Source organism: Panulirus ornatus, chromosome 4 (genome assembly GCF_036320965.1).
Source record: "Panulirus ornatus isolate Po-2019 chromosome 4, ASM3632096v1, whole genome shotgun sequence".
In the NCBI taxonomy this organism is placed as follows: Eukaryota; Metazoa; Arthropoda; class Malacostraca; order Decapoda; family Palinuridae; genus Panulirus; species Panulirus ornatus.
The window spans coordinates 2,883,921-2,910,273 of NC_092227.1; the positions used below are offsets into that span (position 1 = coordinate 2,883,921).

At 39.1% G+C, this 26,353-nt stretch overlaps 2 protein-coding genes across 6 annotated transcripts in view; both read right to left on the bottom strand.

Annotated features, from left to right (window-relative positions):
• The window catches only part of SppL (signal peptide peptidase-like protein), a 129,858-nt gene extending 117,010 nt beyond the window's left edge, over positions 1-12,848 (bottom strand). For 2 of the 4 annotated variants that reach the window (XM_071692308.1, XM_071692315.1), the window contains exons 1-2: positions 11,442-12,848; positions 4,379-5,206 (exon numbers count right to left, since the gene is read on the bottom strand). In XM_071692308.1, coding sequence (XP_071548409.1) covers positions 4,379-4,404 — 26 coding nt within the window. In that variant the 5' untranslated portion in view covers positions 4,405-5,206; positions 11,442-12,848. Of the gene's footprint in view, positions 1-4,378; positions 5,207-5,955; positions 5,975-7,976; positions 8,154-11,441 lie in introns of those variants that run through there. The other 2 variants (XM_071692330.1, XM_071692335.1) reach the window with 2 other exon arrangements.
• Positions 12,849-14,671: 1,823 nt separating this feature from the next.
• On the bottom strand, positions 14,672-26,073 carry LOC139765156 (oplophorus-luciferin 2-monooxygenase non-catalytic subunit-like). Of its 2 annotated transcripts, none has more exons than XM_071692374.1 (8): positions 25,821-26,073; positions 21,749-21,831; positions 20,498-20,663; positions 19,617-19,797; positions 18,952-19,145; positions 17,393-17,546; positions 15,477-15,595; positions 14,672-15,204 (listed from the first exon to the last, which is right to left on the bottom strand). In XM_071692374.1, the coding sequence occupies exons 1-8, from the start codon at positions 25,821-25,823 to the stop codon at positions 15,061-15,063; spliced, it is 1,044 nt and encodes a 347-aa protein (XP_071548475.1). In that variant the 5' UTR covers positions 25,824-26,073; the 3' UTR covers positions 14,672-15,060. The 2 variants fall into 2 exon arrangements, with proteins under 2 accessions (XP_071548475.1, XP_071548466.1); XM_071692365.1 differs by lacking the exon at positions 25,821-26,073 and adding an exon at positions 25,731-25,753 and having other exon boundaries at positions 21,749-21,931.
• Between the last annotated feature and the right edge of the window lie 280 nt (positions 26,074-26,353).

Consider the following 26,353-nt stretch of genomic DNA (forward strand, 5'->3'; position numbering starts at 1 on the left):
ACCTTTCTCTTGACCTCCTGTCTCTTTCTTTTATACATCTCCCACTCAATTTAATTTTTTCCCTGCAAAAATCGTCCAAATGCCTCTCTCTTCTCTTTCACTAATACTCTTACTTCTTCATCCCACCACTCACTACCCTTTCTAATCAACCCACCTCCCACTCTTCTCATGCCACAAGCATCTCTTGCGCAATCCATCACTGATTCCCTAAATACATCCCATTCCTCCCCCACTCCCCTTACTTCCATTGTTCTCACCTTTTTCCATATATATATATATAAATATATATATGGAAGCGGAAGTGGATCATAGGGTGGGGAAGGGGGCGAAAATTCTGGGAGCCTTGAAGAATGTGTGGAAGTCGAGAACATTATCTCGGAAAGCAAAAATGGGTATGTTTGAAGGAATAGTGGTTCCAACAATGTTGTATGGTTGCGAGGCGTGGGATATGGATAGAGTTGTGTGCAGGAGGATGGATGTGCTGGAAATGAGATGTTTGAGGACAATGTGTGGTGTGAGGTAGTTTGATCGAGTAAGTAACGTAAGGGTAAGAGAGATGTGTGGAAATAAAAAGAGCGTGGTTGAAAGAGCAGAAGAGGGTGTTTTGAAATGGTTTGGGCACATGGAGAGGATGAGTGAGGAAAGATTGACCAAGAGGATATATGTGTCGGAGGTGGAGGGAACGAGAAGTGGGAGACCAAACTGGAGGTGGAAAGATGGAGTGAAAAAGATTTTGTGTGATCGGGGCCTGAACATGCAGGAGGGTGAAAGGAGGGCAAGGAATAGAATGAATTGGATCGATGTGGTATACCGGGGTTGACGTGCTGTCAGTGGGTTGAATCAGGGCATGTGAAGCGTCTGGGGTAAACCATGGAAAGCTGTGTAGTTATGTATATTTGCGTGTGTGGACGTATGTATATACATGTGTATGGGGGGGGACTGGGCCATTTCTTTCGTCTGTTTCCTTGCGCTACCTCGCAAACGCGGGAGACAGCGACAAAGTATAATAAAAAATAAAATAATATATATATATATATATATATATATATATACAAAGCAAAATAAATAAATAAATAATATATATATATATATATATATATATATATATATATATATATATATATATATATATATATATATATATATACATATTGCAATTTCCTGCGTTAGCAAGGTAGTGTTAAGAACAAAAGTCCGAGCCTTAGAGGGAATATCCTCACTTGGCCCCCTACTCTATTCCTTCTTTTGGAAAATGTAAAACAGGAGGAAAAGATTTCCAGCCCCCCTCTCCCTCCCCTTTTAGTCACCTTTTACAACACACAGGGAATACATGGGAAGTGTTCTTTATCCCCTAGACAGCTAGAGACTGAGTGTGAACGAATGTGGCCTTTTTTGTCTTTTCTTGGCAATACCTCACTGTGTATGTATATACATACACATACACAGACATATAACATGTACATATTCATACTTGCTTGCCTTGATCCATTCCTGGCACTACTCTGCCCAACAGGAAACAGCATTGCCACCTTCTGCTTCAGCAAAGTAGCGCCAGGAAAACAGACAAAAAAGGCCACATTCGTTCACATTCAGTCTCTAGTTGTCAAGTATAATGCACCGAAACCACAGCTCCCTATTCACAATGAAACCCCACAGGCCCTTCCATTGTTTGCCCCAAATGCTTCACATGCCCAGGTTCAGTCCCTTAACATGTCAACACTACTATACTACCTCATTCCATTAAACTCTATCCAAAGCATGCCTTTAACCCCCAGCTTGTTTAGGCCCTTACTGCTCAAAATCTTTTTCACACCATCCTTCCATCTCCAATTTAGTCTTCTTTGTCAACCTTTCTGCACTTAGTCTCTCAATATGTCCAAACCATCTAAGGACAACCTCAACCACACTCTTTTTATCATCACACCTCTCTCTTACTCTTTCATTACATACTAGGCCAAACCACCTCACATGTCCAAGTTGCAATGTCCTTACAAAAGATATGGAACACTTCCTACTAAATTGTTCTGTAATTATTCTACACAAACAGAAATACATCATCCCTACACCTGGTGGACATAGGTAGCTTTTGGAAAGCTGCAGAGACTCCACAGGAGGGGTTTCAGGGAAAGTAGTTAAACAAATACTGTCCATCAGGATATAACAAAAATAATACTATCAACCTATCTCCTGACTGTCCCAGAAGGCAACTATCACCACTTTAAAGAATCAGGAGCAGAAGAGCCAAGTCACGTTGTCTTTTCCTAGCGCTACTTCGCGCACATGAGGGGTGAGGGGGTTGTTATTTCATGTGTGGCAGGGTGGCGATGGGAATGAACAGAGGCAGACAGTATGAATTATGTACATGTGTATATATGTATATGTCTGTGTGTGTATATATATGTATATGTTGAGATGTATAGGTATGTATATTTGCATGTGTGGATGTGTATGTATATACATGAGCATGTGGGTGGGTTGGGCTATTCTTTCGTCTGTTTCCTTGCGCTACCTCACTAATGCAGGAGACAGCGACAAAGCAAAATAAATAAAATATATATATTTATACTATATATATACTATTCTCATAACTCTGGAGTCTCTTATATGAAAGCTTATTCATTTCAACAACACTCATACTATTTCTGACATCAGGCTATGATTCCACCACACGATACGAAACCTAGAAAAACCTAAGATGGCAACAATTACTGTAATGCATAAACTGGAAAGTATTCTCTGCTTGCTATACTTAGAAATCAAACTGTTCTGTTTAAGATAAAACTGTTAAAATTTCTGCATTATGAGTTATGTTATTTTCCTGTGAACAATATAAGAAAAGTACTGCAAAAATTGTTTCAAACAGCAAAGTAATGCAATTCTATGCACATTCCTGAATTACTTGTACTGCAAAGGGTATAGTAATAGTTCTTAGTAGAAAAAATACATCATGAAGTGGTGATCACACTTCCACCATTTCCAGTGTCTAGCACCAAAATACAGCATAAAGATGTCAAGTCCACATTCCTTACAAGAGAACAGTGCAATATCCAAATTTTGGATTATTTTGCATTATAATGATCTTTCCTCTGGATTCCCACTTTTTAAATGATATTTGTATGTGATATGCTAAAACATATGAATATAAGATTCTTACCCATCTCTGCTTCTAACAAATGCACTGTACACTAAGGTACAGTTTGGCAATTACAGAGGAGATGAAGGGTTAAGGATGGACGTATGCTGGACACCATTGTAAGGGAAGAACAAGAGCAAATCCTACAGAGATAACAGAAATATATGATAAAGGTATGAGGTTACCACCCCAAATTCAACTACAGAAAATCAAGAGCCACTGTAGTGGGAATATTAGGGGAACAAGCATTTGGATTTTAGATGTTTTCTGACTAGGGACATTCAGACCTGAGATCTTGTTCCATTATTATAAAACATAAATGCATTTCTTCCATCTTATCAAAGTAATAATCATCATTCTTTTCCAATATCATGTTATCCTATTCTGTATATGCCCCAAGAGAAAGAAAGCATTCTGTGTACAGCATATACTCAAATATTACAGTACTACTCTTCTTACCTTGGAATCCTATATCATACTATGTTGTCTGAGGTAATGTGAATTTACTGAAGTTTGTTGTAAATATTTTCACCATCAATGCATTCCAACATCAAATCCAATTTCAAACATGACTGGTTGAGATGATGCATTTTACCTAAAACTTCACATATGCATTTTCTTTTTCAATGACAATTTACCCAAAAAAATATCATACTTCACTTAATGTATGTTTTTGTGCTGTCCAAAAAATTCAATCTTACAGAAATATAACCCTGTCAAAGTTACCTATATATGGAAGTGTGGATGGAAGGCCCAAGTGTTTTAAACTAAGCAAGTGAAATCTGGAAGCCAGCATGAAATACTAACGTATATCAAAGTGAGGGAACATTTACTGTGGTGGTGAAAAAATAAAAGACGAATTGTTTTGTATCAGTAATGGACATTTCTGTTGAGCAAAAGCAAATAATTTGGAATTTTGAGAAAATGGACTTTTAAGAAAATAAATCAAAATACTAAAAAAGATGAAATATATGAGACACAAAAATCTTCAACTGATCAGGTCAGCCAGAAGAGAAACAAGCATGTGAAACAATCACCGTTCTAACCAGATGGATCTGCAGAATGTCCCTGCCAATCAATGTTCTATATGAGATCACAAAGCAATTGGCCCAACCTATGCAGGCTCCTTGACTCTAAAAGAACACTGTAAATCATGAAGTTCCAACACTCTTACTTCAATGCTGAGTTGGGAGTGAAACAAATGAGACCTTCCATCCTCATATAACAAAAGGACCAAGCACTTACCACTGGTACTCAGCGCTGAGTGTCATGGTGATGGCAGTAGAACTGCTGGTATTTCACTTCTGCCCAAAATGGTGATGGGTCACTGGGACTAGTATTGAGGAAGGGAGCTTGTAAGCAGCTGCTGAATGTGGTGGAACTGGTGGTTGTGGTAACCTCCTATGCACAAATGTGTCCAGGTGTGCAGAATGTATGGCAAATGGATGTATTTATGGTAAAGTTGTTTGTTAGAGAATGGTAAGATGAGTATGCGACTGTTAATTATACAAAGATCAGACTTCTAATCAAGAAAGGGCAGAAAGTTGTTACCATTACATGAAAAATATAATGAAAAATACACAGCAGTAAAAAATTTAGATATCAGAAAACATCAAAAGCACATGAACTATACTGAAAATATGTATAAAGAAAAGTCAGTCTGTAAGATGTAATATTGTATGAAGAAAACACCAGTGCAAAATGTCTTTGTGATATCTTTTGTATCACTTGTCACTGAGATCTTTCTTTGTCTCTACATAAGATACAATGTTGATAATGTTTATGATTATTATTGTTTCATTGGCACCATATTCAATTGCTGTTCGTCCATCTTGTATTATCTGGCAGCTTTTCATCAGACTTGCTTTACATCAACTGATGAGTATCAAATGATGCAAAGTATTTGGCACATAAATTAATAATCAGCTTTGACTATATTTTCTGAGCTCACAGAAATTTCAAAATATTCCCCTGGGTGGCAACTATACTGTTACACTTCCTCTTTCCTTAGCAAATCAGGACATGAGAAGTCTTTCATCATATTCACTTAGGAGTCTTTCATGCAGAGTCCATCTGAAAAGATATAAATGAAATCTATGTAGAAAATATGAAAATTATTTTTCTGAATAAATCAAAGTTCATAATTCATCCCTTACTTTGACATAAATAATAAAAGAAACAGTAATCAAATTTGGTATGCAAATCAACATGGTATACAGTATTTAATTCACTTACTAGTCAGAAGATTATCAAAAAATTCTTACCACAATGTACGATAAAATCAATTCCAATACATAAAATCACACATTATGATTGCACAGCTTTCAGAAAGAATTCAATTTTCATACCAAAATTCAGTCACTTAATTCTGAGAAAAGAATAATCCCATGAGAGAAGGAAGGATAATACAATATGTCTCTGATGATTATACTGTTACACAGTTCCAACAGTAAGTATCTGTCACTTTGCAATTGCTTATGAGTGCAAACAATTCCACTCAAACATCATGAACTGAAAACAATGTCATCTGTTCGATGTGCTCACCATCTTGTGACCTGTGACTCTTACCACAATAAATACACAGCTGACCTTATTATAACAATCAGCACATTGCAACTCCCTAAACATTATTTTGAGTAATTTCATTCACTATATCTTCTGATTACACATGCAATTACTTGGAATGAAAATAATCATACGTCAACTAAATCTAAAAAGATGCACTAGAAATTTACAGAGTTTGCAGGGACAGTGTGCAGTGACTAATAAGACTGAGTTATCACATCTGTGAAGTGTGTATGCCCAGCTATGAAAGTGCTCACCTAAGAGACTCCGTTTATCAGTAACAACCCCATATGGAGACCTCCATGCAACGCATCTGGCAGTGATGATATAAAACGAATCTGGCATGATGATATAAAAAGTGAAAGTCAGTGCTGCAACACAATGATATAAGGGTCTCTACAGGTTCACCACTTTGACAAGATGAAGTCAATTTTTCAAGCTGAAGTGACGTAGTCCTCCCTCTGCATTTTATCTCCCTACAACCATCAGCTCCTTGCTGTTTTGGGGGTCAATGTTGATAAAAGTCCATCATTCTTAATTTCTCAAATGAATGGAAGTATTTTCATGTTTGAGAATTCTCAGCATAAAGTGTTTGTATTATCTTCTTTCTCTTACATATGTTAGAAGTTAGTCTTCCTTCTTTTGTCAAATATGCTTTTCAAGAGCTGTGGCCATTCCAGATGAAATGCTACACATATCCTTTTTCCATTTCTAAAAAATTTGCTCTAATGTTAATTCAAATTTGATTTTACTTCTCATCAGTATAAATCTGTTTGTGGATGGGAAGCTGTGGTTTCAATGCACTATACACGACAGCTAGAGAATGAATGTAAGCAAATGAAACATTTCTTTGTTCTTGGAACTATCTCACTACTGGGGTAAATGACAAACAAGTATGAAGAAAATAATAAAAATCATGGTGCAAACAATGTTCAATACATAAGCTTCATTCATTAGACCAACCAGGACCAAAGATTTTGTTACATTTGTATAAGTCCTTTAAAAATGATAAATATAAATAATGGCACACAAAGGGTGGGGAAAGATTTTCAAAAAGCTTTCCATCATTCTACATCATTCCTTGTCACGTTCGACGAGTGTCTGTAGTATTGTCAGAATGCGTATTTCCAATTCATTTCTCCCCTGGTACACTAGAGATAGCAACTTTTTGCTTTGTCCATCTTCCACTTCTGTCAAACTCACAAAAATTTCAGGGTCTGCTTCATTTTGTTGATGCTACAGCGAATATTCTTATTTTTGCTGGTGTCATTCACAATGAGGCCTGAATTACAATGTTCCTCCTGTGTGGTGAACTGGACAAAACAAAATATACACCTTTTCATTAACATTCTGGATGGTAAAACAAATACCTGTAGCTGAAATGGCAATCATCTTAACTGAATATAGTGTTGAGTTCCTTTGAGTGTTGAAATATTTCCCGTACCTCACAATTTGCTAGATCTTTCAATCAGTGTATCTATAAAACTTTGGCCATACGATGGTTTGCAATTTCACTTCATTTCTTTTTCTATCTTTTCATAATCAGTGTGATATATCTCTAATGTGTTACCTCATGCTTCCATTCCAACTGTCAATGTCTTTAGTGTTTTCTTCATCCTCACTCTATTCTTCCATGTTTTCTTCTTTTGTGAACTTGGTAATCACTGTAATTACTCAAAACCCTTCTAACTTTTTCTTCAGTCTCATGTCCTTTATCACATATATCTAACTTTTTCAAATTATCATTGTATGTAACAGAACCCTGGGGAGCTCTACAATAATGACCAACCACCATTACCAGTTATCTTATAAGAGAACATAATCCCTTATCAATTTATCTCTGATGGATCTGGGTGCACTGTTTACTAGTTAAAATCTACAGTTCTGGGATGTCCATGGGTTGTTTGATATCAAGCCTTACATAACCCATAAACTGCTAGCCTGACATGAATCAATGACTCATTATGCTTTTAAATTGATGCAGCTTAGCTCTTCATTTGATTCTGTTCCAAAGGAGGAATGAGGTATGTTCAAATTTTAGGAATGATGGGTTACATTAAATTAGCTTTACATCACATGAGTACCTGGCATCACATTCAATACAGTTTAGGGTCAAGATAAAATTCTACCGAATACTTCTTGAAAAAGCCCCATGACTTTATTGGTTGATACTTAATTGGACTTGTAATTAGTAGTTCCATTTCAAAATACTATAATAATGAAAAGTAAAACATGGAAAACAATGTTAAATGACACCTCATCAATCTTCTGTACATACATACGAGTGTTGAACCAGGGCATGTGAAACGTCTGATGTAAACCATAGAAAGGCCTGTGGGGCCTGGATGTGGATGGGAAGCTGCAGTTTTGGTGCATTACACATGACCGCTAGAGAATGTATATGACAGATGTGGCTTTTCTCTATATGTTTCCTGGTGCTACTTCACTCGCAGGGATGTGGCGATGCTGTTTCCAGTGGGGTGGCTAATAATGCACATATTCTATTGACATTTACTTTTCAGTAACCCTGAAACCAATAAAAAGTGCAATACATAACAGCCATGTAAATATAACACATATAAAACATGACCAAAACTCAGTAATCGCATGGCACAGAATGATCTAATTACAGGAAACAGCACAAATTAAACAAAAACATATTTTCTAAGACAGATAAACAGGCATGAACAATGAATGCCTGCTGAATCAAAACCTTTTCATATATGACTTCATTTGTGGTGTAACCTCAAGAGACGTAGTCTGGTAATACGATATTCATTATTTTTCATTACCAGAGTACCAATTTCAATGAATGAGTCCTCATGTTACCTAAGACCTTTCTAAAAGATTCCAGCCCAAGGCTCTGCTCTTTCCAGAAGCAAGGAAATGCAGACTCCTTTAGAGTAATAAATTCTTTGCCAAGATTGTACTCTCAAAGATACAGCCTAGTATAAGTAAGGTACCTGATCAGCCTCGAGGAGAATATGTACAGATGAGAGAACCATGAAACTACAGCTGCTACCAGGTTTAATTAAAACTATGTAGCCCTAAACCTGAAAGGCCCATGCACGTGTCATGGTCAGTAACTATAACTGCTATATCTCTTGGCACAATTTCATACAGAAAGGATACAGCTTTTCTTTCTTAGTGGATACTTATATTTCCTTTTTTCTAATTACCTATGAAACTGCAATTCTTTGAGAATTTTCTGTTCATGGGACACATGTACACAACATACAACACATACTGGTATGTCCACAACTGCAAGCTGTTGGCAGGCTGGCTAACATCTGAAGGTCACTGAGGAACATGTGAATGCTGCAGTAAAGGGAAATATTTTCTGAAAGCTATGAATTACATCTGAATATGGCAATTAAATTGTGGAAAACATAAACATACACTCAATCACTTGGAAATGGTAGAATGCATCATGAAAGACAAATCAAGGATAAGGAAACAAGTTTCAGATATTTTTTTTTTTTTCATTCCACAGTAATGAAAAGGTCAAATGTTGAACAACTATAAAGTTCAAGGACAAAGTAAAGGTTAATAACCATGTAAGGAAAACATCTGTAAAACCACCATAACTTCTGAAAACCTCACCTAACTTCCCTAGCAGCCAATTTACCTTAAAAATGAAAATTTCTGAAAATTTTGTGACATTGTTAAATGTTGACATTCAGTTACTTGGAGGTTTTTCTAATGAAAATTTGCTTCCTTTCAATACTCAGCCAATTCCATGTTACAGCATATGCATTCAACAATACAAACCTCAGAACAACTGAATGTCAACAAAAAAACACCACCACCAATCACACACATTTCGTACAACATTCACGATAAGGTAAACTCTGGCTGCTGTATGAAGTTCAGTAGGGCTGTAAAATTACAAGATGCAGTTGTTTACCAATTCAACTTTAAGTTGAAACTTGCATTAGACAATGAACAACATCATTTTGCTAGAGGAGTGCTTACAGAACAGAATACAAGCATGATTCAGAGCATTATATCATATTCTATGATATCAAATAAGGTGACACGGATGAAGGCTGCAAAAAAGCAAAAAAATATTTGGGAACTTTACTTGACATCTTATACCTTAATTCTCAACGTAGTTGTCAAAATACACTAGAGAACCATGATTAAGCGTTACACCAACTATCAATGACTGTCAACAGACAGAAAACAAACTGCACATCAGTTCTCACCCCCAAAAGTAGCCACTCTATGTAGTCCTCAGCAACAGAACACACAATTGTATAATTATATAAAAAATCTCAGATGCTATGGGTAATTAGGTGTGGTTTTCACAAAGACTGTTGCTTTTTTTTTTTTACGTTTAACCTATTTTCAATCACTCTATCTATATCTCTGTAGTGTTCCAATCTGGAACTCCCTCAAGAGGGTGGCCACGGCAACAGTCTCCACAACAAGTGAACTCTAGTGCTGCTTCTGAGCCTTTAGTGCCTCACCTTTAACAGGCCACTAGCAGTGGGCAACTCTAGCACAGTCTTTGCAGAAGCTCCTACATGATGTTCCTATTGACTACTTCTACACACTGCTCCAGCCTATTGTTCCTACCACTTCTACCTAATGCTCCTGCCTACATGTTCCTAGCTACTACTTCTATCTATTGCTCCTACCATTTTGCCTTAAGGCAGGGCTAACACAGAGTGCTCACCATAGGAAAATCGAGAGTCACAAAGAATGAGCTGTGAGAGTTAAGTGTTGTCAGGTGTTATGTATGAAAAGGAGACTGTATGTTTGTGGAAAATGCCAGTGGTCCACGTGTGGGTGAGGCAGAAAGAAAAGACTGATACCTGAGTCAGATGAGTGCAACTTGACAACTATCTTTATCTTCATCAATAACACTTTGTCCTTGATATTCACAACTCTCACTATTAACACTTTATCTAATAAAAAACAAAACAATGCTCAAAATCACAATCCCAGAGAATTCATTCTGTTCTCTAAACATTACATAACGATTACAAAACAGATTCACCTAATATCTAAAGCCAGTTCCAATGCACAGGTCAACACTTAATTTTGTGGCAGTGGAAATGCTTGCAGCAGTTACATATCATATACTTGTCACAAATTATCTCAAATTTCACAAGTTCTGCAGATTTCTACAACCTTCCCTCCTATTCTTATGCCAATTAACCAAAAATTTTCCCTGCTCATCATAGCCTTCGCCCCTACCGATTCTTTAAGAACTGTATAATTAGAATAAGAAAAAACTCGCTCACGCTTTCCCTTTTTTAATCTAATCTCAATAAAATTCCATCATCCCATACGAAATTCTATAACATGCCATACCTAATTAAGTCCGCAGCACTCAAGTACGAAAATAAATGCCGCCTACCTTAAGATATAACGCAACCAGGTTCGACGACTCTAGTTTGACCTATACCAGGACCACAAAAACCTTTGGCCTTCATCAATCACACTGGCCAGACAAGCCAGTCTCTCTCTCCCTACTCAGAAGACAGCAACTCACATAAATCCATTTTTTCCTTTTCATCCTTCCATTTCAATATATCCATTTGAGTTATATATCTACTTCACACTCAAATGCTCACTCCCACCAATCACAATCCTCGAGTCTACACAGATAAGAGACCTGTTTCAAACTATCTTCCTCTCTATCTTTACCTCAGCACACACGGGATCTTTACCAACATGAAGCACTAGCGAAACAATTCAGGAATACTCGTGAACAAGCGTGGCTGGCACTCACCCTTGTCTTCCCACTGAAATTCAGACTGTAAGTATCCACTCTCACTCTCTCCTCCATCAGCAGACTCTACCCCATCAAAACAACAACAGCCAATGTTCGATTACGGTCTTCTAATGTACTCTAACGCTATCTCTGACCCTTAGAGACAATCTTAATTATCTCTTTAAACATCAATATAAAATAAAATCGATACCTATTATCTCAACGTATTCTAACACCCTTTTATCTCGCTGTTTTTATTATTCCATCGTTCATTAGTGCTGTGGTAGTACAGCCTTCGAACGCACATTTCCTTTCTTCTGGTATCTAATTATTTATATATACACACATGATTTTACGTAACCTCATCAATTTCTTATTCCAATATAATCAGCTTTCATTCTGATATCGAGATGACAAATTCTACAGACCAATAACCAAAGTTGGCAATATTAATATGTACCTTCAGGTAAATCCAAAAAGAGAAAACGTTGTCAGAATATTTTATGGAGGACGAACATATGTTGAACTACCATTTGAATTTGAGAATATCTAATTCTGGTAGAGGAATGCGGGAATGAAATTGTCTGCTGGGATGTAAAAGTAAAGGAAAGTAAATCTAAAGTATCATAGAAAGTATAAAAGTATGGAAAAAATAGAATTTATGTTTCATTAAGGAATTACTATGCTAACGAAAAATAATCATGACTTTTTCTCATTTCGGAAGAGCCTAATGTACAGGGAGAAAGTATATAATGTTGAAATCGTCCTGCACCCCTGAAGACGGTGTCCAAATATTTAGATGGCGAGTGTTTGTCACTTGACGCCCACGGACATGATAACCCGCGCTGGCGATAGGCCTAAAGCCTACATAGCGTACCGACCAACTGATCGGTAGTCATGTTAAGGACTGAGGGTAACACATTAATGCTATATTGATGTGCAGCTGAAGGGGTAAGTTGCTCCTGCTTGTGTTGGTGCAGGGGAGGTGTGTAGCAGGTATAGTCCCGTGGTAGTGGTGGTGGCAATGGCGCGGGAGCGATAAACAGGACATGGATAAAACGGATGGTCCAGTACGAACGTATCCTCTCATCGGAAGGTCGAAACAGGATGGTAAAGTAGCTGGCATCTCCCTATCCACCTCTCCCTCAACTACCAGCAGGAAAAGAAAGAGAGAAGCACAGAGTAGTATTGAAAAAGTGTACCGCCGCCAGGAAATTCTATAGAAAATTACAAACAGAGAAGTTCCCTACCAGTTGTACAACGGCAACAATGTGGCCACCTTCTACAAAATTTTCCCACCTCTACAAAAAATTTTGAATAATTCCCCTGAATAGGGTTCCTACCGATAATTATCAGTGAAATATTTCTCTAGCATTGTTATATATATACGTCATGTTGTCAAAAATTACTTATTATTTTGAGAACTTCAAAAATTCTATCTATTGTTACATTTTCCGAGTCACTGTTTGTTATTTTGGTGCATCTGCCTATGGCAGGAGGAGGAGGCATCGCTGGTGTCCAATCGTTGTGCTACAAGAGTAAAGAGGATAGAGATAAAATTGATCACGTCACCATTTACTTTTCTCTCGTCCTTTGTGGATAAATCTATATAACTTTTAACTAGTAATGGGAACTGGAACTCACCTAACTCTGGTAACATCTTTGTTGCCCTCCTTTGCACCATCTCTATTTTTTTCGATTCTTCAAAATCAGCGGCCAAACTTAAGAATCGTACTCTAGTTCAGGTATAAAGCAGGATGTGAACAGCTCGAATATTTTCTCGTCCATTAATTTGAATGCTATCCTTATCCTAGCTAGAAGACAGCTGGCGGATCAAAGTTGTAGCAACAAAGATGCAAGATATATTTCCACTTCCATTAGAGATTCCTGCACTTTCCTTTCTAATATATGAAATGTGTCCTATCCCCATTATATTCACTTGGGTTGAAATTCATCAATCATGCATTAGACCCAACTTTGCTGTTTGTTTAGGTCCCCTTGTAAATTAATGCAATCAACATTCTTTTCTTCCCCTTGTGGTCTTACAGTCATCCACACACCTATTCAAGTATCAGCCCACTCCGTTGTCACCTTCCACCAACATAATTTCTATCCATAAAAAGTGTCTCCCCAGGGTCGTACTGTGGTTCCCTAACTGTCGCACCGTCGTACTCAAAGGTCGTACTGTTGTACCCAAGGGTCATACCGTCGTGCTCACGGGGAATAGCTGTGAATAACCTACTTAAAAAGCACCGAGCTTTCAATTGCAGTAAAAGGCAAGAAGACCTAATCTATGGCCTTCATTCGCCACAGGCCATTCTGACCTGTGGCAAATGAAGGCCTTTCCTTGGCCACAGTGAAGCCACTTGAACCTTACTTGGGTCGTTGGTTATTTGGGCTTTGCGCCTCTCGACACAAGGTCATTAAGGACGTCAATGTCCAGTTGAACCATTAAAAAAACGCCTTACCAGGTTTAATATTTTTCTAAACAATTAAATGTTTTTGAGACAAAACAAAGGAAAAATAAATTTTCTTTAATGCTATCGGTCGAGCAAGTGATTTTTAGAGAACATGTGAAAGGGAATTGTTTTGAACTATGAAAATTCATTTTAAGTATTCGAATTCCACGAAAACATTTTACCGTGAAATCTGAGCTTCGGCACGACAGTTTGACCTTGGTAAGAGATCCTTGGATAATGACTTTACAAAACAGACCATCATATCCACGGGTTGTACAGACGTTTTTTGAATTGAGGGTATTTTCCTCATAAAGAGACGCACAACAGCTGCACTAAATACCAAGAGATTATAACAAAGATATCCACATCTGCTTTCGGGGTCATTAAGGGCGACGTCAATCTCAAAACTACATCCAACAGCCGAGGATTTGTTGACACTTCTGGTGTTAAGGAAAATTTTGTCCAAATATTCCCTCCTTCCCTCTCTTTCTGTCTCTCTGGAAATGGCGAATGGTATGAAATATATATAAATATATATATATATATATATATATATATATATATAAATATATATATATATATATATATATATATATATATATATATATGTATATATATGTATATATATATATATATATATATATATATATATATATATATATATATATATATATATATAACACGGGAATTTTAAACTTTACTCCTGACTCGATTATCATTGAGACTTTAAAGTGATCTTAAACCGATAGCTCGTGTGAACGAACGATATATTGAAAAGCATACAGAAAATCTTAATATTCTTTTTTATCAGTATTACAGGGATAGTCTTATCATGTCATGAAAAATACTGCAAACCCTTGACATACCCTCGCTCTCTCTCTCTCGCTCATAAAAAGCACAAGTATAAAAATAACAAAATCATAAACTCACACTTCATGAACAAGTCCTTAGTGAACATTCCACCAAAAACGTATGGTTTTTGAAGTGAAAAAACATAATAACCTGAATTTATCATATACTTAACAAGAGAAAGTTTTCAAAACAAAACGTCTGGTGTGTATAATTCATCCTTCACACAGCAGGACCTTAGATGACTTCTTTACACGAGTGTAAACTCCCTTTATCTCTTTTCCATTATTCTCTTTCTCTCTCTTTTTCTTTCTTGACAGTTCTGGTCATCAACAGAGAGAGTCTAGGATAATCCTCATCTCGCTCCAAGTGTTCTCCTCAGGACACTCGGTTGCCACCGTCAGTTGGTTGTCCAGGTACATAGTGGCGTCGTCATCCCCCAAGAGCCACCGCAGATCGCAGTCGCATTTCAGCTGAAAAAGAAGACAGAGTGAGAGTTGATGACTGTGGCCTGATAGGGGGAAAACGAGGAATCCTTCAAAGGGGTTAAAAGAAAAAAAAAAAAAAAAAACTCTGGAGTGCCTAGGTAACGCTACCTCGCTAACGCGGGAAATGGCAAATAGTAAATATATGTATATATAATTTAGCATAGCATCAAATACAATGAATCAATATCTATGTCCCATGTTATGAGAGACGACAAACAGAACAATGCAACATGAAGTTTCAAGGGTCGAATACTTACTGTAATGCCATCTGCCACAATGTTGACATCACCCTGCAGTAAGGCCTCAGTGGACGTTTTGGAGAGGCTCCTTATGTCTGTATTATGACTAATCCTCACTGTGCTCCCTCTGGCCATACCTTCCGAGGGAAAAAAAAAAAAATGTTATCACACCATTCGTGTGTTTACATCGTCTCTCAGAGCGAAGATATATTTCTAAAGTCTTGCTAAAAGAGATGGCTCGTCACAGATAACTTTGCAACGGTCATTTTTTGCAACCTTACACATAGGAAAAAAAAATCTAACACAATTTCACCATCTAGATTGTTTCACCTAACCTAACCTAACGTGAGCTAAAATCAAGTTCTTGTATATCATCTGACCTCAGGATGTACTTCAAGCCTTTGTGTTTGTGTTGGGATTTACTTTTTGAACTGTATATACCCAATGAAATGGATTTCCTCCGTGAAACGTGCATTGTAAAGATTGAATAAATGACCTGAACTCATACAGAAGTGATATTTCCCCCTTCATTCATATATATCCTTGCAATAGGGTAGAAGGAATTCTACATCCGTATTCACCCTATCCCACCACCCCCCTGCATATTCATTTTCCGATCACTTATAAAATCTATTCACTCCATCCTTCCATCTCCAATTTAGTCTATCCCTTTTCCTTGTCCCCTTTCACTTCTGACACACACATATATCCTCTTTGTTAATCTTTCCTCACTCATCCTCTCCATATGTTCAAACCATTTTCAGCACACCCTTCTCAGCCCTTTCAACCACACTCTCTATACTACCGCACTTATCCTTACCCTTCTGTTACTTACTTGACAAAACCACCTTACACCACATACTGCCTTTAAACATTTCATTTCCAGCGTATCCACTTCCCCCCTCTCCACAAACAGATTAAACAGCCACAGTGAGCCTAGTAAGGCTCCTGTAACGCGGAAATGGCAATGTAATATATTATTATATAATTTAATACATCAATAATTAATATATTATGTCATTTATAATAATCATAACAAACAATGCAACATGAAGTTCAACTCGGAAACTTACTGAAATGCCAATCGCACAGTTGACATCGACCCGGCATTAAGGCCCATGGACTTTTGGATAGGCTCCTAGCTGTGCTAAGTATCCTCCGGGTTCGCTCTGGCATAGCTTCGAGGTTAAAAAATAAATGTTATCAAACCATTCGAGGTAACTCTTCAAGAGAATTCTAAGCTATGCAAAAGAAGATGGATCGTCACAGATAGTCTTGCAATCGCATTTTTTGCAACTTGACCATAGGAAAAAAATTATACATTAACCATCATTGTGACCATTTACTTTAACCTAACGGGCTAAATCAGTACTTGTTATCATCTGACTACGGCTCACTTAACCCTTTATGTTTGCTTGGGATTTACTTTTTAAAACTGTATATACCCATGATGATTCTCCGTGAACGTCATTGTAAGATTGAAAAACTAACTCATATCATGATATTTCCCTTCAATTTTATATCCTTGCATTTGGGTTAGGAATTTCTACATCCTATTCACCCTACCAACACCACTAGCATTTCGATTTTCGATACTTAAAAAAAATTCACTCCATCCTAAGTCCCAATTTATTTCCCTTACCTTGTGCTTTCATTTTATCAACACAGTAAACCACTTGTACTTCCTCACACCTGTCATGTTCAACCATTTTGGCAGCTCCGTTTCTATCAGGCTCGTTTTTCAGTTGTCTGCTTCAACCACATTGTATACTACGATTTACCTTATTTCTGTTACTTACTTGACAAGACCTTTACAGCCCATACTGCTTTTAAACATTTCACTTCCACGTATCCACTTATTCACACAACAATTAAACCACGTGACATACACATCCTTTACGATCAGGATGAGTAAACATAAACCAGAAACGTACCAGAGATCAGTGGCATATCTGAGAGTTTGTTGGAACTCAGGTTGAGTTCGTAGAGGTTTGTGAAAGTGAGACTCAAGGCGTCACTCGTGAGGTAGTTGTTCTGTAGCGTCACCGTCATCAGCTTCGGGGAGTTGGTGAAGACTCCGCCGCCCACCTGGACCAGAGAGGTGAAGCCAAGTTTATGCGAGCATTCCTCATTTAGTGTAATGACAAATGCAGGTGTTTCCTGATATATAAATGGTCGCATATATAAATGGCCATTGAATGTGTTAAGAGCAGTAACTCTAACCGCTACACACGGAGGCACAATAGATATAAATACATTTCTGTTTCGTAGACCCATAGCAGCTGTAAATACTTCAAAAAAAGATCAATCTACAGCCAAGCCATTTCCGTGGTTTCCCTTGACCGCTTCATTTGCCCTGTTCAGCCCTTCGACAGCACGTCGCCTCCAGCGGTACCGTTAAGTTTAAATGAATGTTTTAGTTCAAGAATATTATTTGATTCTATATATGATTTCATGACTCGTTTGAAAATTTGATACAAGCAATCTTACCAATATTATCAAGCAAAATTCAGTAAAGACGAATATGTCAAATACTACAGCAGCTCAACACAGCAATATGAACGCTTTCCATCTCTTTACATGTATGTTCAAGGTGGCCTATCCACTTCTCATTCAAACACGCAACAGTTCTGTCTGAGGCTTTTAAATAATACTGCTACCATCATCATGGCATCACGAGTTTTTCTGAGTGGGCCTTAGCCTATCAACAGCCAGGGTCAAAGTAATATCTACCACTGGAAAAATCTTGACTCTTAGACCACATAAACTCTCACTAGGCATATGACCCTTAATAATATCATTTGAAATCTAACGCTCAGAATCAATTTTTATCGCTCTTATTATACTATCATTTCAAAATTATCTAAGTATTCTAGTGGACTGTAAATTCATCACATAGTAACTGTAGCATGCACATACACATATCAATCTGGCTATTTTTTCCCCATTTCGTAGCACCTGTGAAAATGTTAGGATTATATAAATGGGGAAACGGGTCTTGTTCCTCCAGTCTTTAAAGTTTCAATAGTATCCGGTAAAACGCTTTCGTTTTCTGTTGACAAGCGACAGAAATTGCTTTAAGGGTGAACGTAAATAACAAAAGTCTGAGGATGAAAATTTAGAAGCAAAGAAGAACTTTACATGTCCAGTGAGGAATCTTACTTATATCAGGTACTGAAGAACCTTGCGTGTGTCAGGTAGAAAATGAACTTACCTGAAAATGAACTTTATCTTAACTCAGGCAGTAAAGAATCTTATCTAAATCAAGCGGCAAGAAATCCTAACCCAGGGATTGAGGAACCTTACCTAACTCACTGAAGAACCTAACCTAACTTAATCTAGCAGCGAAGAACCTTACCTATCTTAATCAAGCAGTAAAGAACCTTACCTAACTTAATCAAGCAGTGAAGAACCTTACCTAACTTAATCAAACGGTGAAAACCTTACCTAACTTAATCTAGCAGCGAAGAACTTTACTTCTTAAATACCTTACCGATATGAGATTTGAATTATGAAGGTGTAACGTGGTGAGTTCTGGGAGGTTTGTAGGTGCAACTGGCAGAGTAACGTTTTGTGTGGAGCGGATGGTCAACGAAAGTACCTTCGGAGCCGCTAGGCTTGGGATCTCGGCACTCTGGGAGACCACCATTATCTCCCGCAACTGCACGTACGCGCTTAGATCCGCCGCTGCAAGAATTTGAGGAGAGATTAACAGAGGTAAGTTGTCATAAGAATATATCTGCAATCAAAATCTGTTTAAATGGGACACTGAGTCACTACGCAATGTGAATATTTACTTGAAAGACGTGAATTACCTCCCGAAAACCAGGTGTTTCACAAATGCCAACAGAGAGCAGAAGGATATGTGCGGGTATGTGCGTGTCAGCAACATGTTATACTCCATCTGCCACACACTTGTTACTGATGTGAAAAGATCTCGGTTTATATAGAGAGATACGAGGGCACGACCCTTGGGCATGGTGGCCTAGCATTTCTTTTGACCCATAGGGGGTCACGACAAAGGCCAGAACAACCTTAACCAAAGGTCGCACCGTCATATCCAGTGGATGTAGCGGTGTGTTCAAGGATTGTGTGGTGAGCACAGACGTCTACTCTGTAGGTTACACTCTCAGCCGCCACAGGGCGTCGTCAACTCACGCAGCGGGAAGCCAGCTGACGTATCCAGGAACTCGAAGGAGGTCAGCTCGCTCTTGGAGTTCTCGAACGCTGTGAGTGTCACACCGCCCAGATTATTGTCAAAGAAGATCACCTCACGGAAAGTGAAGTTCTGGAATACATCGTCTGTAAGCGTTTCTCCTCCGAAGTACGAGTTGCCAACCTGTGAATAAGCGTTATTGCGTTTAATAACGGTCAGCAACTTGAGGTTATCTAAACCATTAATACTGTCATGCAGCAACGTGGATAATACACATTTCATCCCTCATCTGTAGGCAGAGCTGTTCGAATATTAATCCTGCAAACTAAGTATTCTAAAACATTATTTCTGCCAATTTTTCTCGTCAACAGCGTCCAGTATTGAACGTGATTAAACACTAACACAAAATCTAAACGTATGAATATGGATTAACATTTGGCGGGATTCAAATTTACTGTAATACCTTGGACTGCGACTCCGGTGCATGCAAAAGCTTGAAGCTAAATCTAATTTGGAACATATGAAGAATATATACAAATGTACGGAAGTATATAACTAAGAAAATCTCGATAAATCACAATTATTCATCGAGTTGTGACATCTTCCTATTAAGAAAAGCAGTTCATTTAGCATATATATATATATATATATATATATATATATATATATATATATATATATATATATATATATATATATGGGATTCAAAGGAATTTGGATCCTTTTAACGCTCTCTAGAATCAATATTCTTGGATAATATCCTTTTCAAAATATGCAATGAAAGTGTTTAGCTTAGAAATCCTGTAGCTCTTCCATTATGAGTTTTCATAAACAATATCGAGTTATACAGACGACAAAGTTGTTGGCACAGCTGAAGTCCCACCTGTAGTCTGGCGAACTTGTGGAAGGCGAATGGTTTGCTGAAGACATCCTTCAGCTTGGCCAGGCTAGGCAGGCTCTGGCACTCCACGAAGAGGTTCAGTTTGTCGTCAGCGTAGCAGGTGCAGGGGACCAGATCCTGTGGCGCGGGACAAGGCCACACCTTTGCTCTGTCCGGTGTACAACACGAGGGTAGGAAGTGGGTGCAAGTTACAAGTCTGGATTTGCAGCCTCTCTCTCTCTCTCTCTCTCTCTCTCTCTCTCTCTCTCTCTCTCTCTCTCTCTCTCTCTCTTTACCCAACAAGTCCACCTGGTCACTTCACTCAGCACGTGGTGGATACGACACTGCATTACAGTAAATGTACTCCGACGACGAACCCTCAAACACCTTACCTCCCCCCACCCCCATTTTTTTTTTTTTTCTTTGTGAGGGGGAACTCAACTTTGCTTTCCCGGAGACGTGCCTCTTACACCTGTCGCCGCCAGCTGAGATAAGAGATAACGTCTGCCTGTGACATCAACAAACGTTATCTCCTGGACTGTACCACATCAGGGAACCACCACCAGATGACGTCTAATGTCGTCATGTACAAAAACCAACAGGTTCTCTCTCTCTCTCTCTCTCTCTCTCTCTCTCTCTCTCTCTCTCTCTCTCTCTCTCTCTCTCTCTCTCGAACAACAACAACAGCATGTCTTTCTACTCTCATCATTCCAAAATCTACGAATTTCTAATCTTATACACAAATCTCGAAAGACCTCGGGGAAGGGGTCTTCCCTGAGGGACAACCATTTCGAGGGGGCGGGGCGGTGGGGGGGGTACATGGTCTTAGGAGGTCCTGGGGAATGTTGAGGACGACGGACGGTCTTGGTGGACGGAGGGAGTCCACGAGGAACCAGGAGGGGCTGCTCTTGAGACGGAGTGGTGGGTGGGGAGAAGCTTGCAAGACCACTAGGAGGGTCGGGAATTCGACGGAGAAACTCGCAGGACACAATGTTAATTCCGATGGAATACTGTGCCAGAAGGCCGAGTGGGGAAGACAGAGGGTGCGACAGTAATACAACCCGAGTGGGGAAGACAGAGGGTGCGACAGTAATACAATCCGAGTGGGGAAGACAGAGGGTGCGACAATATCATGACCCGAGTGAGAGGTACGATGGGTGCGACAGTAGCACAACTCACTTGGGGACAAAGTCGGGTGAAGGATGGGTAGAGCCTAATACAACAACAACAACAACAAACAACGGGAATACTTACTTATCGTCCAGGTCATCTTGTGCTGTGGTGTGAGAGCCAGCAAACAGCAGGGGCAGCAGCAAGACCAGCAGTGCGACACCAGACTGCAACAGACGAGATTCAACTTCGACAATACAACACGACCATTTCTTCACCTCGGGTTGACGAGTGTGGTGGATTAACCTACCACCAGATGTTGACAACCTGAAGATCATACATTCGAAACATGGCTCCACAAATACTTTAATGACAGCTAAGAAAACAAATACATTTAGAATATGGCTACAAAGACACGATAAGTATAAGCAATATACATACATACATACATATATATATATATATATATATATATATATATATATATATATATATATATATATATATACATATCAAACATAGGGAAAACAAACACTATGATACCGAGGATCATAAGAACATTAAAAAACGGGTCAAATAATTTAATGATATATACACGACAGACATGCAGACAGACTCACCCATAAGGCCACACACATAAAAGTACATACATGACCCACATAAAAGTACACACACACACTGTACTTAAAAACTTTAAGTGTACATTTATAACATTCCAGTCATTACTTAAACATTCACAATATTCTGAGATAACATTCCTCACATGAATTTCATATATCATTAAACATGTAATTATTACATATCATCGGTTCTGAATATCGACAATCATATATTCCACTATGGTTCCGAAGGAGGCAGTTTAAATATCTTTATCTTTTCTTTACATCAGTAATCCCTCCCGTGCCTAACACCGAATGTAAACATTTAGCGTGACAATCCCCAGCAGCAGAGTCTTCGCTTCACACTACTTCATTATACACTGACGACAGCCATGTCCGGGGTCACTACGCCTGTCACAGCTCAAAATAAACCTTCCCTGTCACTACTGTCATGTCATGACATGGATCTCGAGCAGCTCGAAGTGTCAACTCACCTACGACAATGACAAGATACAGTTCTTTCTCAATTAAGACGATGGGTTCAGTCAGCTTCATTAAGGTTCTTTATAATTTGGACACATAATCCACCAGTTTCACATAATTACTATATTCCCCGTGACAATATGTCCAGAAAGCGTCTAAAGTTAGATTTCTGCAATACGAATAATAATATGTAGGTCTTACATATTATCGAAGTATCTCCGGGAAACCATGGGGATGTTCTCGTTTTCTTTGGCCGTGTCACCCACACGCCCTCGCAAATCTTAACAAATCTTCAACTTCATAATCAGCGTTTGATTAAGGCTAACCCAGTTAGGCCATGACCAAGGAGTTCGTGAATAAAGATCAACGGATAGACAGGTAATTAAACAAAAAATAATCTTACATACCTGTACTTTTCCTTATGCCTACTCGTAGCCTCTCTCTCTCTCTCTCTCTCTCTCTCTCTCTCTCTCTCTCTCTCTCTCTCTCTCTCTCTCTCTCTCTCTCTTCCAGTCTTCCTCGAGCATATAATAAAATGTCCTATGTGTGGCCCTACAAACCCTTAATCCGGACCTGTTCACATTTAAGTGAACCCCGTCTTTCGCAAATGGCTTTTGTCACTTTTTATGTTCTGTATTCTCTCCTTAGACATGGTGTATCTGTTGGGTATTTCTCTACCTATTTACTATACATGCAATAAAGTGTAACTACTATTTGTTCGTGTGGGTTTCTGATTTAGTCTTCCACATCTGCCAAACATGCTGTCTTTATCATACTTTCTGTAACTTATCATACTTTCTATAACAATCATATTATCTATATTCATAATTTCTATAAGAGAATTTTCACGAATAGACAGGACGACCGATCATTCGTGGTTTACATGACATCTTTCAACACTGACACACAACTGCTGGCGATATACAGTACCATACGATATATCCTAAAAGGTCGGGAGTTCCAGGTTTTCTCACGGATAATAAACCCTTGACGCACGCCATCATTACCAGGAGTAACGTCCAGTCACATTGGGTCATCCGACAACTGAGTTACACATCTCAGTTCACCACAGACATCCGTCCGGTGTTACATACAGACGACCCAGCAGCCGATGCCCTCTGACGGTTCTCTGTCGGCGCAACTGTGCCCTCCCGCTCTACTGACTACACCGTGATCGCGGCTGCCCAACGGCAGGATCCCAAGATGGTCTACCATCGTGGGTCAGCGTCGCCCCTATCCCTGGCTCCGGGGTGACGATCACGTATGACGCATCTCGACCCGGACCTCCTCGTCCTTTTATCCCAAGCCTCACTGCAGACAAGTTTTCGAGGCTCTCCACTCCCACGCGTACCCAGGTATCCGTGCAACACAGCGCCTCCTCAACCCACCCAGTTATTTGGCCAGGGATCAGTGATGTCCGGCGTTCTGTCCGCTCCTGTCTCCATGGTCCACAGCTACGCATGGGCCCCGCTCCACGAGTACCACGCACCAGACGGGAACCTCCAGGACCACGCACCACACGAGCACCTCCAGAACCACGCACCCTCACGAGCACCTCCAGACCACGCACCTGGTCACCTTTCCTCTCACCCAGCAGTCGGTGTCTAGCTTTATGAAGCACATACATCTCTCCGACCCGCCCAGCACTGGGGTCTCTCCCATGTGGATTTCGACCCAAATGGCAACATCAGACTCGCCAAACGCTGCGTCCCCCGCCCTGCCCGACGCCTTGACTGGGTGTCGGGTGACAGCGTGTGACCTAATCTGACCTAATGATCCCAGGAGAAATGGGTCTGGTGACACCCACACTCGATGTTCGGCTGTGAATATAGACGACGTGACTAGTTCCATGAGAGGCGCCGCTCTTACGGACTTCACGTCAGACCAACAGCTCGGGGAGGTAGGTCAGAGGTTGTGACATTCGCCTTCGACGCCTCTAATTCTCTTTGAGAACAGCAACTCCTCATAGACCTGACCTCGCCTCCTCTTATATGTGTTCAAGATAATCATAACACCATATACACTATGTAGATATGATCATTTAAACATACTAAAAATTTGTTAGTTTTGCGCATGTGCTTTTGGTTTTAGGGTCGCAGTGCTTCGCTTCTGCCTATTTAAGTTTAAACCACGAAAATGCCGGAAACTGTGTCGAGAGCTCGGTCAACTATCACTACATGAACTCAAAAGAATCTTTCCCGCGACATGAACTTTTGATTTTCGTAGTAAGGTTTCCAGCACGTCCAAGAACCCTTAGTGCGACAAATGCACAACGATTTCGTTGTAAAACTGGCAGAAACTGGGCCACAACGTCCTATTTGGTCAACACCTTAATCCGAATCATCATAGGGCCGAAAAGCTTCATAATATAGAAGCATCGTTATTTCGAAAAAGATTTTATGAGGGGGATGACACTGATTCGGAATACTACGGTACGATAATTAAGTGAAAATGTCCATATTGGTGTTACTTTGCGAGGTTCACTCTTGAACAGCCTATCCCGAGCTGAACAACTTGACAGGTTGTTGGTTGTTGTCCTCCCAACATTAATACGGCAAGATACACAAACTATTAACGAATGTTGTTCCACCCGTGTATGTAATCTTGGATAAACTAGATTGGGTTAGGTTTGCGTTGCACGCTGCTACAAATCTATTGTAAATGACTCCAAACTTTACCTAATACCATGGTCCTCAGCACTCCAGCGTTTATGTATGATTGCTTGATGCGGAGTGCAGTTACTGGGGGTGGAACCAACTCTGACAAATTATTTCACGTTAAGCATAAAATGAAATACCCACTCAAAGCGGCGCATACAGATGATAACATTATCGAAGTGTCACATTTACCAAATTTTTTTAAACACAAAATTCTTGCTTGTAAATTATTGGTATATCCGTGACATTCCTAAGTATTACGATTAAAAGCTTTAAGAAAGCCTAATCGATAACTGTCATAAAAGAACTTTCAGAACACAAAAAATACTCTGACTAATGTTAACAAAAGTAAGTTCAGAGCAATAATGTTATTCGTAGAAATGATACTTCGGCATGACGTGGCTTTGAATCTAGTATGCTTCGAAATAAAATGGCGATCCCCTGATGTGCATGTGCGAAAAGATTCGTGTAGCTTACCATACTGTGGTGTTGCCTCGAGGAGGAACAGGTTAATTATGGAGTCGTATCAACGGCGTCACCTGCTAGGATAAGGCTCCAGTTATCGTCCCGTTGCTCTTCATTTTTCACTCAGCTGTGGCAATGAGGGCTTCTGGTTCCCACGACACTTGTCATACACAGATGTCACTTTTCCCAGAGCACTTCGAGTAGAACTGCGGTCGTATCGTGCAATAGCAAGGTCTTCTACTGAGTTAAGATGGCCGCCAAGTGAGGAAATGAAGCTACTACGTCATCATAACAAAAGCTGACGTTTTCTGATCCTCACAGATGAACCTATGTGCGGTCATTTGAATTTTATAATACTCTGAATTTCTTGTTGATTTAAACATTCTATATAAGTATGCGTACTTGGTAAAATATGTTCAAGGTACAACGTTGATGTTTCGGGTATTGTGCAATAAGGGATAGTAAAACAAATAATATTCAAATTATAGTGGTGTACCAAATCTCGTTTTTTTCTAATAACGTACTGAAGGACGAAAAAAAAATCT